General features: G+C 41.8%; 1 protein-coding gene across 1 annotated transcript in view; it reads right to left on the bottom strand.

Annotated features, from left to right (window-relative positions):
- Positions 1 to 14,956, bottom strand: part of LOC311062909 (potassium channel subfamily K member 2-like) — a gene marked incomplete at both ends in the record, with an annotated part of 73,104 nt that extends 58,148 nt beyond the window's left edge. The window contains 2 exons of the mRNA XM_084082128.1: positions 14,035 to 14,068; positions 14,789 to 14,956. Coding sequence (XP_083938254.1) covers positions 14,035 to 14,068; positions 14,789 to 14,956 — 202 coding nt within the window. The remainder of the gene's footprint in view (positions 1 to 14,034; positions 14,069 to 14,788) is intronic.
- Between the last annotated feature and the right edge of the window lie 743 nt (positions 14,957 to 15,699).

The following is a 15,699-nucleotide window of genomic DNA, read 5'->3' as shown; positions in this document are numbered from 1 at the left end:
GCTCAAAATAGAGATGTCAGGGTTAAAGAACTTAAGTCAGGATTCCAGCAGTAATTTGTGTCTTATCTCTCACACAGCTGAAGTACATTTCAATCTTTTTTTTTTTTTTTCTTATAATTTTTATCCCACGATTTTGTAACCCACATTTTTTTTTCACCCAGTGCCAATTGCCTATGTAATCCTGGGCACTACCTACCCTCTGCCAGCCTAGGGAGAGCCCAAGCTGAAGCTCATGCCTCCTTCAATGCATGAGGAGCAAGCAGGCCGCTTCTTATCACCCGACAGGGGGGAGTTTCCCTGGTTGGACATAGCGCGTGGAAGGAACACGTTATTCCAACCAGTTCCCTTCTCCTCCATCAGGCGCCCCGGCTGACCAGGGGGAGGCAGTATAGTGACCAGGATTACTACATGTTTTTGTGAGGGTATTAACTACCCTAGGAGACACGGGGAGAACATGCAAACTCCACACAGAGTAGGCCCTTTCGCCAACCCCACCTAGGGTATGGGCGCCGATGACGTGGAGGAGAGAACACGCCCCCAGCGCCCACAGCGTCCCTGGCGGGAACCGAACCCAGGACCTTCTAGCTGTGAGGCGACAGCGCTACCGACTGCGCCACCGTGCCCCCGTACATTTCAATCTTGATTGTATTCTGTGCGCACAATGTGGAGAAGAGTGAATGGAGATGAGCATGCCATTTGCAGCAAGAGTGCACATTATAAAAAGTGGTCAGATGAGGTCACCAGGGATCAGTGGCCTTGTTCATTCATGTACTGTATGTGAGCACCCACCAAACCATGATTCCTCTTATCTGCAAATCTACAGTACTTTACTATCCATCAAGTAGCGAAAATACAAACATGGCCATTCAATAATTTCAAAGTATTCACATATATCCTTTCAATGAAGCACTCCAAGATATGTACACTGTGTCTACCTGTAAAATAGTCCTTATAGAGGGTAGCCTTGTTATTTTCTCCACTTATCCTCTCCGCCGTACTTGACTGGTGAGTCACTGCAAATATTTTTTGCTCCTGTGGGCCATATGATTCCTTCCCTGCTGAGAGAAAGAAATGCAGACAGAGAGAGAGAGAGAGAGAGAGAGAGAGAGAGAGAGTGAGTGGGGGGGGGGGGGGAGTAAGGTAGACAGTAAGGTAGACGGTGTCTAAGAGCAGTATTAAGTGATGTACTGTTCTGGATTTTTGTCAGAAGCTGAAATAAATTATATAGTGCAGATTTGAGGGTAGAGCGTGCAAAGGTTTTTAGCTGAGCTTTTGTCTTCTCATGCAAGAGAACTCTAACATGAAACCCACGTAAATGATCTCCATCTGAACTCTGCCTTGATGAGGATATTTAAGGTGAGCCAGCTGTCAAAGACAGGCCTGGAGGGAACAGATACATCATCATCATGTCTAGAAGAGGTCGTTTTCAGAATGCGCTATTCCCATACAGTCTGTTTCTTCACCTTGATAGCAGACACACAGGCTGTCACTCATAACTTCAGACACGCCCAATTTACATTTAGTGTTGTGGATTAGTGTCGGCGCTGCTGGTGTGAATTGGGCGTTATGCAATGTATAACACACATATCAAATTGCAGCAACAAGATGGCCTTACTGTACAGAAAACAAGCCCACAGCTTTGAGCGTTTAATGCCTTCCAGTCTACTGCTTCTTTCCTTTTACTCTTAACATTCAGGCGTAACTACATTCAATCTAGCTTCTCTTGCAAGCAAACATGAAAGCACACAAGGGAAAGTTTCTGTCAGCTAAATCAACACAGTTTCTCTGAGACAGCGCAAAAACACTTCTCTCAGCAGAGAACTGTCCTCTCATTTGTTTGGTTGCCCAAAACTCTTCACTAGTGTCAAACATACTGTAAGTACATTTGAGCTAGCCTCAGGGTTGTTCAAATATTTGATATGGAGGAATAGCTACTAGCTATGATTCAAGGAAGTAAATGCATGGAGACGAAAGTGTTCCTCTCTGTAACCACGAGCATCCATTGGGGAGTTGTCAAATGAGACATTTACATTCGCCGGCCGTGTGTTTACAAATGCATGATGTGGCTGTCTCATCAACTGTCTGAATCAATATTGCTTGGACAACGAGGCCTGCCCCTTAATTGCTAATCTATCCCCTCTAGACAGTATAGGCAACTGACTCCATTAGCTGTGCCAGGATGAGATCAGAGATGGAGGAGTTTTAAGGGCCAACACAATTCTACACACATTTACACAACTGTACACACACACATTGACTGGACTGGCGTACCAACACTGACTCCCTCTGTAAAAAGGGGTTGGGCAGACTGTTCTTCCTCCGAAAGATTCAATCTTTTAATATCTGTCCAAAACTGTTACTTTTCAAGAAATTGAAAGAAGTGTCTGCGTTCCAATGGTCACAAGCTCTTGTTAATACTTTTCATTAGTTAAATATTTATAAAACCCAAAGACAAACTTAACCACTTACAACCTGGCATCTTCTTTCTTCTTTTGTGTATCGTCATCAGATGACCAACTCAGTGTCGTGCAGCGACCCCCTCGTCTCCGGTCCCACTCTGAAGACGCCCGACGCCGAACGTGGTCTACACAGGGGACAGGGGGTGATTATGTGGTCGGCCATCTGCACAAGCTCCCCGCACTTGCATGCTGCGCTGTCTGGCCTGATTGCGACCCATTACTTTTATAAATGTTCTATCTCTGTGACCCCAATCTACTCTGTACAATCCTCAGTGTTAATTTAACTCTGACAGTGGGTTAGGGTTACATACATAGTAGTATACAACCAGTGTTTCTTCTTTCTGTGCTGCTGCATGACAACCAAACAATGCTTGTTAGGAGAGATAAAGTGATCATTTATTTTGATTCATCCCAGATTCAAACTGCAATGCAGTTATTCTCAAATCACAAATTCAGTGAGTATATTACTGCATAATCTGGCCAACAACACTGAGTGGGCAACAGACCGTCTGGGGCACCTCCAGTCAACCGTGGTCAATTCACACACAGCTGCCAATGTGATTCTTCTCTTCAGTCAAAGCACTCTGATACTATCTGCTTTTCATTACTCAAACATTGTCAAAAGTGCAATTGCCTGCATCACTGAACATGCAAGTAGCTAAATTATTTTCAAGAACCTGATGAAGATCCCAGTGATCTACGTGAATTACTTTGTCAACAATGTATTTTTCAGTTGCTAAAATGTTGAAAAAAGTGTAATTACCTGCATCGCTGAACATGTTTTGCAATGAAAGCCCCCTGGTTGCCGCTATACTTTCAATGAAAATCCATAGCAAATATTTTATTATTCATTCCATCTTTTTTCTTTTCTTTTTTTGATTCATGTGATTTGTTCACTAACTGTGTTCTTCACTCTTTACTGTAGACACAAACAACAGTTTGAGTTATTCTATGTGACCTGCTAAACTAAACATTATTAAATCAGTCAGATCACTGAAACTGAAAAAAATGAAAAAATACATCAAGGAGTTTTTTTTTTTTTTTTAAGTTATAGAGAAACTATTGCTTCCCTCCTTTTCTCAGTGGATCTACTTTCAGAGTTGTGTCAGTGGGGTAATCATCGGCATGATTAGTTCAACTGTCAAAAAAAGAAAGAAAAAGAAAACATCTTCGGAGAATGCTTTGAACTTTGCTATTGTTTTCCCCCCTGGGGCCTAATTTATTTCCTCTGTTGGAGACTTTTGGCAAGGCGATTGAAAAAGGTTTTCACATCACAGAAAGTGAGAACCCAATAAAATTGCCACAGAATAATGTTAGCTCTTGTTTATGCAAACTACTGAAACATAGTAGCATGTCAACGTTTAGGTTTAGGTTTAGGTTACGTTTAGGGCTAAGGTTTATGGTTAGGGGTTGGGTTTACAGATAGGTTTAGTTATTATGTACTTCGACTCTAGGATTGAGTCAACATGGTCCACATCTAGGCCGGTGCACATGCAACATTATTGGGATGAAAAAGTATGGGTTCAAGGCTTTTGCAGAAATGTACAGTGACATTGCCGTCTCTGGCAACCTGGTTGGGATTTTCAGTTCAATGAAAATGATGAAACATTTGATGCTTTTTTTGTAAAGGCTAAGCCAATTATTTGAAGAAAATGGACTGAAGTCTATTAATGAAAAGTCCATACTGTAGCCATGCATGTTTCTAAATGTAATAGGAAGGAAAAGCCATGTCTCATTTTCCAGTGAGAAATGATGAGAGACTAGGAGATCTGAATCAACAGCGAAAAGGAACAGGTTATAATCACAGGCTGACTTCATGGCATTAACATAATATAGTAAGACGAACAAAGGACTTAAAATGGTCCCTTGAAGGATCCCAAATGTTAACGGTTGAGGTGAGGACAGAGTGCAATTCACATCCACCACTTGTTCTCTGCCCCCCTCAGAAAATACCTGCTCAGGTGACTGTGAAGTGAGTGCAGGATGTGATCAGACTGTCAAGAACAGTCCATCAACAATTACATACAGCAGAGATGAATAAAGCATTATAGTAGGGTTGCAGTGCATAAGCCCCTCATTACAAAGTCAAATGCACATTTGAGAGTTCAGTGTGCAAAAACCATTGGCAGAAAAGTCAAAGTGAAATGATCAGATGAGTCATCCTTTGCCATATTCTCCACAAATGGGCGAGGGCGAATGTGCCCAAGAGAACGGTCCAAGCTAGAATGCATGATCCCTAAGTGATCCCACTTAGGTCATTGCAAAAAAAAAAGCTGCAGAGAAACATCTTTCAGAATCAAGTCAACTTAGAGGGCATTTAAGGTTTGGACAAGCGTGTGAATAAATCAACTGGGTAAGATTGATCACAAAATAATGAAAAATCACAAGATACTGGTTTAACCCAATCCCAGACGCAATCCCAGATCACCAGCCAAAACCATTTTTACGTCCTTTAACAGCAAAGTCGGCAACAGTAGTTTAACACAGATGTATTGTAGGCCTATAACAACCAACAAATTATACAGAGGCTCTTAGCAATTTCTACACTCTGCCGGAAAATGCCAGTAATTTACTTGCAAATTGATTCAGACAGAATTACAGTGTTGCTGTTTGTCTCCATCTCTGTATCTCTGTCTCTCTGTCCCCCCAAAAATGGACTAATCAGAACTCAGCTTACACTGCTACAGAACATACAGCCAACCACATAGCTCAGCTCATGCTGCTAATGTACATGTATACAGCAACCAAAGACACCGGTACCATCATTTGCACACAAATCATTGGTGATATGTAGGGCAAGTGATTCTCAACCGTTTTCATTTCAAGGACCCCCAGGTTGATATGAATTTGGCCCACGGACCCCCGTTTGATAACATTTGTTTTCTTTGGGACACCAGTCTACAGTGTAAAATCCTCAGTGTTAAATAACTCTGAGTGACAGACCCAGGAGGGTCCGTTTGGACCCTTGATGGTCCCTGGACCCGACGTTGAGAATAGATTTATAGATAGATACCTTAATTCATCCCGTGGGGGAATTACAGTCGCCCTGAGGCAGCACAGCAGTTAAGAGTTACAAAGTTGCAGATTGTTGGAAATGTATATGCGCAATGGTTTATTATGGGATGGTTCCTTCACTCTTAAGATATGTACACAGTCTTGTACCATTTTTTGCCAATTTCCCAATAATTTTGAATTTTGAATCATGACCATAACAAAAAAGCAAAAATCTGTATATTAAGCAAAGTGATGAATCATGACTCATCATGATTCATCACTTCACTTAATATACATTTTTGGTAGGCAGGTCTCTGACCTGTTCAATGAGAGACTGAGTGGATGGAAATTGTGCCATCATTATACTGTATGAAGATAAGGTGGAAAATGGGTGAAGTGATCCTTAAAAATAAGATTTGTTTTAGCTATGCTCTAGTTCAGACACAGTAGGATTTCCATGTGAAAATAACAGCCTGCCCTGACAGTAAAAACATTCCGTCTTTCTCATTATTCCAATTTTGTCAGCCATTTAAAGTAGAAAAACGAATGTGTTTTGGATCAGTAACTAGCTTGCAAGACTATATGACAGCACGTCATTGCAGTGGCTTGAAGCAAAGCACACTGCCAAAACAGGAGGATGATTTCAGTGCCATGACGCGTGAAATGTTTATGAGCACAGAGTGGAATGGGTGTTGGGCGATAAGACGTGGGAGACTAGACTATAGTGCTAAGGACATGACATTGTAATTGCTTTTCAGAAACTGTGTGGAGCATGAAGAAGAGCATCCAAAGCAGAATATGGGGTAACATGTCTCTACGGAGAAATCATCTCAAATTCTGTCCTTATATTCAGATTTCATACATACTGTATCGTCACTGTCGGGCGGAAACCTTGTATGTCCAAAACGGTTACTTTTCAGAAATTGTGTTCCAGTGGATCCAATGTAGTTATTATTTATTCCCAAGCTCTTGTTAATACTTTTTATTGGTTCAATGTTTATAAAACTCATAGACACACACTTAACCACTTTCACTTTCTAAGTGTGATAGAAGTGCAAAAATAGCAGATTTACAAGGTCACAACGCATCGCGATGCAACACGTCTTGAGTTGATTCATGAAACAACATGAAACGTTGAAATATGTACAGTAGAAACAATGTTTCTGTCCGACAGTGACAATTTGCAACACACTTGTGTGCACACATGCACTTGCACACACACATGCCCAATTCACAAATACATGTACTGTATGCTGCAAACACAAGTGCACACAGGGGAACAAAGTTCAGCCCATTACTCCGCAACAAAAAGCTGAGGTTGGCATTAAACAAAAACCTGAGGTCAGCATTAAAAGAGGCAACCGCATCTGGTGTCACAACATCCTCTCGCATGCTATTGTAATGACAGAAGGGAATAGAAAGGAAACTGCACTGTTCAGAGACGGAATAAGAGTAAATGAATACTGAATGTAGCTGAGTTAGCAAAGCCTTCTGTGCACTCACTCCTCTGCCGGTGAGAGAGCACGTCTCAACAGTGTCGAACTTTAGTCATAGTTTTTTGAACAAAATTCTGTTTAGTTTTAGTCATATTTTAGTCACCTGAAATGTTAACTTTTAGTCTAGTTTTAGTTGACGAAATCTAACATTTATTTTTGGCAGGCGGTGATGGCATCAAAAGGATTTTCACTTAGCTGCATGCCGAAAATAGCCAATCTACAAGCTCACAACACGTCACAGCTTGTAGATCAACTATTTTCGGTCTGTGACCGAACCCACGCGCACCCATGATGACTTGTCCTACAGTAGTTCTACTGGATCTCTTCTCCACCAGTCCCTCCCAAACATTTTAGTCTATAGTTTTTATTTTTTGACAAAATTGTCAGTATATTTAGTCATAGTTTTGGTCATCATAGCTTAGTTTTCATTTAGTTTTTATTTAGTTTTCTTAAGTGAAAAAAGGCAGTCAACAGACATTTTTCAACAAAATCAACACGTCTCTGTAATGGATTCATCGGCTGCGCAGCTGTCTGTGATGCTGGCAAGCACAGGGATCCTGTGATGAGAAAATACTGTTAATAGTGTTAATTGAACTCAGTATCTTCCACAGTTAAATTAACACTTGGTGGTAAAGTGGTTTCAGGAAATACTACGTAAATACTACATCTATTTAGACAAGGCGTAGTGTCAGCTTAAAGGAGTAGTTCACACAAGAAATTACTTATTTTCTACAGTATCAATTACACACCCCAAGCCAATAATTTGATGACCGGCGGAGACTCAAAGGGACTCAAAGAGTCTCCTACTGAGTCTCTTATTGACCGATGACCGGTTATCAAATTATTGGCTCAGGAATGCAAAAAAACAATAGTCCATGAATTCAAGGCTTCATGGGGTGTATAATTGATAGAAAATAAGTATTTCTTTTGGGTGAACTACTCCTTTAACAAAGGCCTTACTGAAACTAAGGCCTGAGCTTACTGAAAGTCTGTGTCATTACATACAGTAGGCCTACACTGCAGCACTACTGCCATTTGACTGACTGCATGCAATTGGCCAATTGTCTCGTCTCTCTTTCGCCCCCGTCTCTGTATGCCTGTTGCTATAATTATCTGTTTCTGCCGGTCATCTACTGCCTTGTCCCCCCCCCCCCTCTCTCTCTCTCTCTCTCTCAATGTCTCAACATTGTACAGTGAGAATCATTTCTATAACTCTGCATCACTATAAGGAGTGATGCAAATCTGGAAATCACAACTTCTTTGGATCTTGGGATTAATGCAAATTTGAAAACTCAGCCCCCTGTTGCTTTATTTCATCCAGCCTACTTTAATAATGGTGTGACTTCCCTGTGAATCTCTGACTTCCCTGTGAATGTTGATGACATAGACGCCTGAATGGCGCACACTCTTTTATTCACGTTTTATTTAAACGTTTTCTGATTTTTACGGGGCCAGGCTTCCAGCATGGACCCGTATTGTTATTCGCATTATTCCATTTCTTCTTCTTCTGCCGTTTTTGCCAGTTCTGGCTGAACCGTGCATACGCTTTTTATGAAACTCGGCCATATGATAGATGGTCATGAAAAACGATCAAAAAATAAATCTCACAATCTTTCGTCAAAAGGTGGCGCTATAGCACTCAGTTGAAAATGCCAACTTTGAACAGGTACAACTCATGCCCTGTTTTACCTACAGCCATAAAACTTCAATACACACATGCGTCTCCTCATGCTGAACAACTTTCACCCTCTGACTTTTGACCTCTGACCCTTAGATCTCCCACCATTTCGAATTATATGAAAAACAGTTAAAACCTATCTCCTCCTGGGATTTTTGAGTAATCTGCACGAAACTTTTTACACATGAACTTTGGACCTATACCAAAAAACGTTTGCAAAATATCTTCCATAAGTGAAAAAATGAAGCTTTAATGAGCCAATGAATATTGCAGTTTTATGACAATTATTCATCTGCCCCTAACACATACATGCAGACTTACCATTCTTTGAAACTTTGCAGAAATGTAAAGGGCCATTCCAAATATCACTGAAACCAATCTTACTCCAATTGGTCAAACGGGGGCGCTATAGCAATTTTTTGAAAATTGAAACTTTAAACAGGCAAAAGTCATGCCTCGTTTGGCCGACAGCCATTAGACCTGCTTACACATGTGCCTTGACTAATGAGGAACACATCTATCACGTTGACCAGTAAGCACCGCCCTTAGATTGTCCGCAATCTTGAGCAGTTTGAAAAACACTTAAACCCAGGATTTTTTAGCTATTTGCGTGAAACTGTATGATCAGTGTGATCTCTTTTTTCCGAGGTTTGTCTGTTGGTCCAATAGCGTCCCGCTTAAGTGTATGTCTCACAACCTCAAGGTCACAAGTTCAAGTCTCACTTGGTGCAGACTTCATCTAAGTTGCATTTCACACAACATGACTATCAATGAATACATCTGCAATTGTTAAAGATAACATGAAATACTTAATTGAGTGTTTTTTACATACTTCATTGTGAAAATAGCTGATCTACAATCTCACAACTTTTCAGATAGCAATGAGAGTATGTTTTTTCAATGTATAACATACTTCATTGTGAAAATAGCCGATGTACAATCTGACAACTTTTAATGGTTTGTGAGCTTGTAGATCGGCTACTTTCACTAGTTTTGCTTCTGAGGAGATGTACAATTTCTTCATTGGTAAATGGTTTGTGAACGAGTGATCTTAGTGTTAGTGAAACAGAGGCTTGGGTCATGACAGAAGGCAAGAGTTTGTAATCCTCAACAGACAATATCAGCCTGGACAAAGCTATAGCACTATAGGTAGTGTTGCAGCTACCTAAGAGTGCCTCACAACCGCAAGGTTGCCGGTTCATGCCTCACTTGATGCAGACTCATTTAAGTTGAATTGCAAAAAACATGGCTCAATCTATTCTGTTTCCATGGCTCTCTCTCTTCAATCTATTCCGTTTCCATGTCTCTCTCTCTGTCTCTTCAATCTATTCCGTTTCTATCTTCAATCTATTCCGTCTCTCTCTCTCTCTCTCTCTCTCTCTCTCTCTCTCTCTCTCTCTCTCTCTCTCTCTCTCTCTCTCTCTCTCTCTCTCTCTCTCTCTCTCTCTCTCTCTCTCTCTCTCTCTCTCTGAGGGGCGGCCATAGCTGAGTGGTTAGGGAGCCAGAGGCTCTGGTTGCCCCAGGTACGATTCCAGGCCAGGTCAGCAAATGTGTCAATGAAATTTGTCCCTGAGCAAGACTCTTAACCCCTAATTGCTCACAGGCCCTCATTGGAAACAAGACCGCAAGGACTTTCATGAACTGACCTGTTAAAGGAATTATCATTTCTCTTTCTCTCTCCTGGCCCCGTATTATCGCTGCTTGCAGCTATATTTGTTTTTGTTTTTTAATCCAAAAAGCCCACAACGCGTTGCAGCGAGACATGTTGAGAGCTTGTAGATCTGCTCTCCTCCAAAGCCGCAAGATATGTTTTCTCCGCCCCCAGGCCCCCTCTGTTCCATTGATTCTACACTCACACAGTCACCGCGGGAAGTGTTGACTGCCTATCTGTTCCGTTATTGGATGGACCGTCTCTTCGGGCAATGGGATAAACCATGACTACACTGTCCGGGAGATGGGGTCTAAAATAGAAGCTGTGCCGTGTGCGGACTTCAAAGTTTTTTTTTAGAGCAGACAAAACTTTGATCTGTGCGCTCATATCCTAAAATGCCTACATGCTGTGTTTAACGGGTTGAGAGTGAAAGTGGCCCATTTGATTAAACTGCAGAGATACTGAAGTGCATTATAATTATAGTCTATCATTCTGAATAACAGTGATCAAAGCTACTGAAGCAACACATTAATTTATCTTTATTCATACAATCGTGCTTGTTGTGCATGGTATGGGCTAGATTTGAATCCATGTCAAACAGCTCATATATGAGAAATACAGCGGCATCTAATAAATACAACATGACATGCGGTAGGAGCAGGCAGGAATCTTTCTACCAGAATGTGTGTGTGTGTGTGTGTGTGTGTGTGTGTGTGTGTGTGTGTGTGTGTGTGTGTGTGTGTGTGTGTGTGTGTATACTGTTCTCGCCAAACCTGGCAACAGTATTTCCATCACCAACTACCCTTCTGCATATAAAATTCTTAACTCGCATCTACTCAAAACAACACCTGCATTGCTCACTACATGTACACAATTACAAAAATGTTCCAACAATTTTCTGTGTTAACCACACAGAAACTCTGCGCCCGAAGGGCGTGTGAGGAATTGGAATGTGGCTGTAAATGTACTGCCCAAGGCCCAGCGACGGGGGTCAAACAAATGTCACTGGTTGAAGATGTCATATAGATGATTTCAGACGTCAGCCCAAATGGAGGGAAGGGGGGGTTGAGATTATGAATTCATGAAAACACAAAATGTTAAAAGAATTGGGGACTGACTTTGTTGGCCTACTCGCAGCATGCACAAAAAATGTGGCACGAATTGGTGTTTTGCAAGATCGGCTGCAGACAGACTGACAATTTGGGGGACATACATACTCACACATATACATGCATGCAGTACATACATACATACATATCGTACAAACATACATACATAGGCTACATACTGTACATACTGTACATGTACCGTATATTTCCAAATTGTAGCCCGGGCGTTTAATACACAAAATCGATTTGTACCCCGGGTGTTTAAAAGGAAACAGGCGGCTGTTTGCAGCAGGCTTTTATTTATTTTTGCACCGGCCTGCACCGGGCCAATTAGGCTGAAGAAACTGAAAATAATAGCCCCGGCGTTTACACAGACCCAAATTAGGCTTAAGTAACTGCAAATAATAGCCCCGGCATTTACACAGACCCAAATTAGGCTGAAGTAACTGCAAATAATAGCCCCAGCGTTTACTTGGACGGGGCTTTTAATACGAAAATACAAAATGGTGTCAGACCCCCGGCGGGTATTAGGTAGTGGGCGGCTATTTGCATTAGGGCTACTATTTGGAAATATACAGTACATACATACACGTACATACCTAAATACATACATATAGAGTACTACATACATACGTACAGTATACATACATACTGTACATACAGACTAGTACATGGACGAACACACTTCTAGATGGCTAACGGCTTTGGTGCCACATGTAATAATAGCAACCTGAAGAGTAAAAGGGAGCGTATAGGTTATTGTGGAGCCAGGATTTCAGCGAGGCTCATTCAGGGTTGATGGATAGAGTACTGATCGTAATAACCACTGGCTGAGTGTTATGGCCAGGTGTGAGTAAGCAGCCATTCGACCGCCTAGTTTCACTGGCTGAGTGTGTGAGATATGAAGTCATTCAACGTGCTGATTGACTATCACCCTGTCACACCCACTTCTGGTTTCACGTGCAATTTGATTTGTGTGTGTGTGTGCGTGTGTGCGTGTGTGCGTGTGTGCGTGTGTGTGTGTGTGTGTGCGTGTGTGCGCGCGTGTGTTTGTGTGCATTTCAATCTGTGATGGTGTTTCTACAGTAGTGCTTTATACCTCCACACAACAGATATTCAGCGTAACCACATGAACCCTAGCAGCATCCCTATCCTGGGCATGTCATGACAGGCAAACATTTGGGGAACATAGCCGATCTACAAGCTCACAATGTAGATTGGCTATTTCAGGTGAAGAAATGTATTTAAGAGGGAAAAAAGGAGAGGACCAAGTACAGACCCCTGGGGGACCCCAGTCAAATACGTATTGTGGATGTATTTCCTGGATACTTGTAGAAATGTGTAGACCAGACAATGCTTTTCTGGGAGTTAACTTAACCTCGAGTTTATTGCCAAACAATTGAACACAGTATACAGGTTGGTTAGTAGTTTGCAGCGGGTTGAGGCATCGGGTGCGTTGGAGCAATCTCTCTGACACAGAGACCTTCTGTGTCTCCCTATATACAGACAGATGGGCACTTATTTCACAATATCGGAAGACACCCCAGATGACAGCTGTCGTAATATCTCACTATTAATATCACACCCACTGACCAGTCCACCTATCATGCGATCGTCTTGACCTTACAAGGGCCAACATTAAGGAGCCTAGGTCAGGTGCTGGTTGGCAGCCTTCAGATGTGGTCACACTAAGGGACCATAATAGCCCTGAATCAGAAGTGCGAAGTCACTGTGTTCTCCTCAGGTTCAACTTCTGGCTATCCTTTCAGGCCTCAGCCTCTAACTCTCTGTTAGTCACAGGGCTGTCTTATAATACACAGCTTTATAAGTAAATTATGCATAGATACTAACAAAAGACATTGACATACCCTCCTAATCCCGGTTACCACCGGGATTCTTACGAATCTATGGCATAAGCAGCTCATGAGAAGAATCCTTCTCATGGGCACCTTGCACCACGATAACCATGGTTTAGCATTGAAAACGTTTCACTATTTTAATAACTGCTGTTCTTACTGTACTCTTTGTTTAGATGAAAACCTGTGACATCATCAGCCAAAAGAGGCTGATGTGTTTTTCCTGTTGAATACCTTTTCTTAACCGTCTTACTCAATAAATGTTAAGTTTTTTACTGAATAAATTCCTTAGCCTATTTTGAGCCTTACGTCATCTTAGTCTGTATTCCAATATTTTCCATAGAACAATAACATTTTTATTTCACACTTGTATATGATACAATCTTTACATTACACTCCATGCGTTTACTGCAATGCCGTTTCAATTTTTTCTAGGCATAAATCATTACATTATATTTAGCAATTACTCATTTCCTCCCGTAATATAATACAATACCCCTAAGGGTCAATCACTTCAAATAATGAAATCATAAAATCATAAACATAGCAAAAACTCTCAGTGTGACAATGATTCGCCAACACCCTCCTATGTCCCTTTCAGATCCATGTCCGTGAATCTGAGATTACTCATGCTACCCTTGTATTGGCATTAATCATTGTCAGGTCCACCTTGAGTAGTATCAGCGTCACTTTCCCTCCGGAGAGAGTCCCAGACGGGGCTCAAATCCGGACGCGGGTTCATAAGGTTGAACCATTTGTCCAGAAATAGGTTGAGCAGTTAAAGCTCTTACCTGTGATCTGACTCTGGACCTTACCGACGCGCACCTGAGAGGTATGCAACAGGAACAAATCACGACAAAGTCAATTAGTTTGTTCGTGCTGCATGTTTAGCTCACCGTTTGTCGCGTGGGGTGATCGCTGAGAAATCAATTTTGGGGGGCGGTCAGTTGTGACAATTTGGGTTTGACTGTCCCGCCGTATCCTTTTCCATCAATTCCAGTGTTATAATCTTCATGAATCTGTGATGAAGACAACACATCCAAAACATCCTGGATTACATTTTTCCTTAACTAATATGTCATTTTCTTTATTTAAAATGTTTTGCCTATCTTTCCTTTCACCTCCCTCCTTGGCTAAAATACCTTTTCGCCACATGTGTCCCATTTTGCTGTTAGTATGACAGATAAATTAATCACATTCTTGGAAGGTCGATGGTCTGAAACACGCTTTTTTCTTGCGCTGAAGAACGCTTTACTTCGCGAAATTACTCCCCTCGTTATCTCCGATTTGATGATTCTGTGATTGAAGTTCCATAGTTCTGTTGACAACGATTGTCCCGACTGTTGTTACCACATCTCTTCCTGTGGAATCTTCTTTGTCCTCCACTCAGCCTCTCTGAGGAGACAGTGAGATGATCCGTGTCATCCACCCACTGACCTTGGGGAGACAGTTCTTGTCTTTAAGTCTCCACTACCAGGCCACCCTGGTCCTGGTAGGAGCCTGTGTGCGTGACAGAATTTCTGTCCACGTGATGTCCTTTGTTACTTGCACCTGGGGCTCCCATCTTGGGTTGCTTATGATGTCTGTGTCACCAATGACCGTAGGCCTTTCTGTAGCCCCATGTCCGGTCTTGTGATGCAAACCCTCTTTACAGCGGACACGTCCACACCAACTCGTTGGATCTGTCCTCTCAGGTACTGGCTTTGATGTCATCATGTACCTTTGGAAACGGTTAGCCATACTCTACCTACCTATCTCATGTCATATAGGCTAATTTTTCTTCTAGGTTTTAATCCTGTATAACATTTTACTTTAGTTCTGGTGTAACTTTATCCACCTTTATTTTGTGCTAGAACGCATGTGTATTTGACTGAAAACAAAAGAAAAAAAACAACAAAAACATTATTTACGTTACAAGCTAATGTCCCATATATATATTGATTATTATTTTTTATCTAGGTTTTCTCTTGCTTTCTTAGTTTGCTCTCCCATCCTCCCCTTAATCCAACCCATTGCCCCTATAGCTCGTGTGCCATTCCACAGATGTTTACCTAATGTTATCATATTATTTATCACTCTGGCCCCCTATCAATGCACACACAATTTTGCAATTATTCCAAATATCTTTATCAATACTTGGCACCCTCCTAGTGTCAATTGGGTACCCTCCTGGTCAATGTTTTTTATTTCACAAAAAACACATCATTTTCCTTTACCATATGGTGCTTTCAAAATGCCAGTTTTCCGTCACTGCCTAAACCATGACAGTGGGTTGTATTGCCTGAGAATCAACCTGTCTATATAGGCCGGCTTTGAGCAAGTGTAATGGATACCTTGTGGCTGTGCAGGTATGTCTGGCCAGAGGCGGGAATCGGGACATGATCACGTGGGACAATATAGTCCTCGTGATCCAGGGAACCCTGCATTGTGCATTCCCCTCCTCTTCCCCCTCCCTT

This window comes from Gymnoscopelus microlampas (genome assembly GCF_963454915.1).
Source record: "Gymnoscopelus microlampas genome assembly, chromosome: 16".
NCBI lineage: Eukaryota > Metazoa > Chordata > Actinopteri > Myctophiformes > Myctophidae > Gymnoscopelus > Gymnoscopelus microlampas.
Note: the sequence above shows the minus strand (reverse complement) of the source record. Positions and strands in the feature narration are given on the sequence as shown.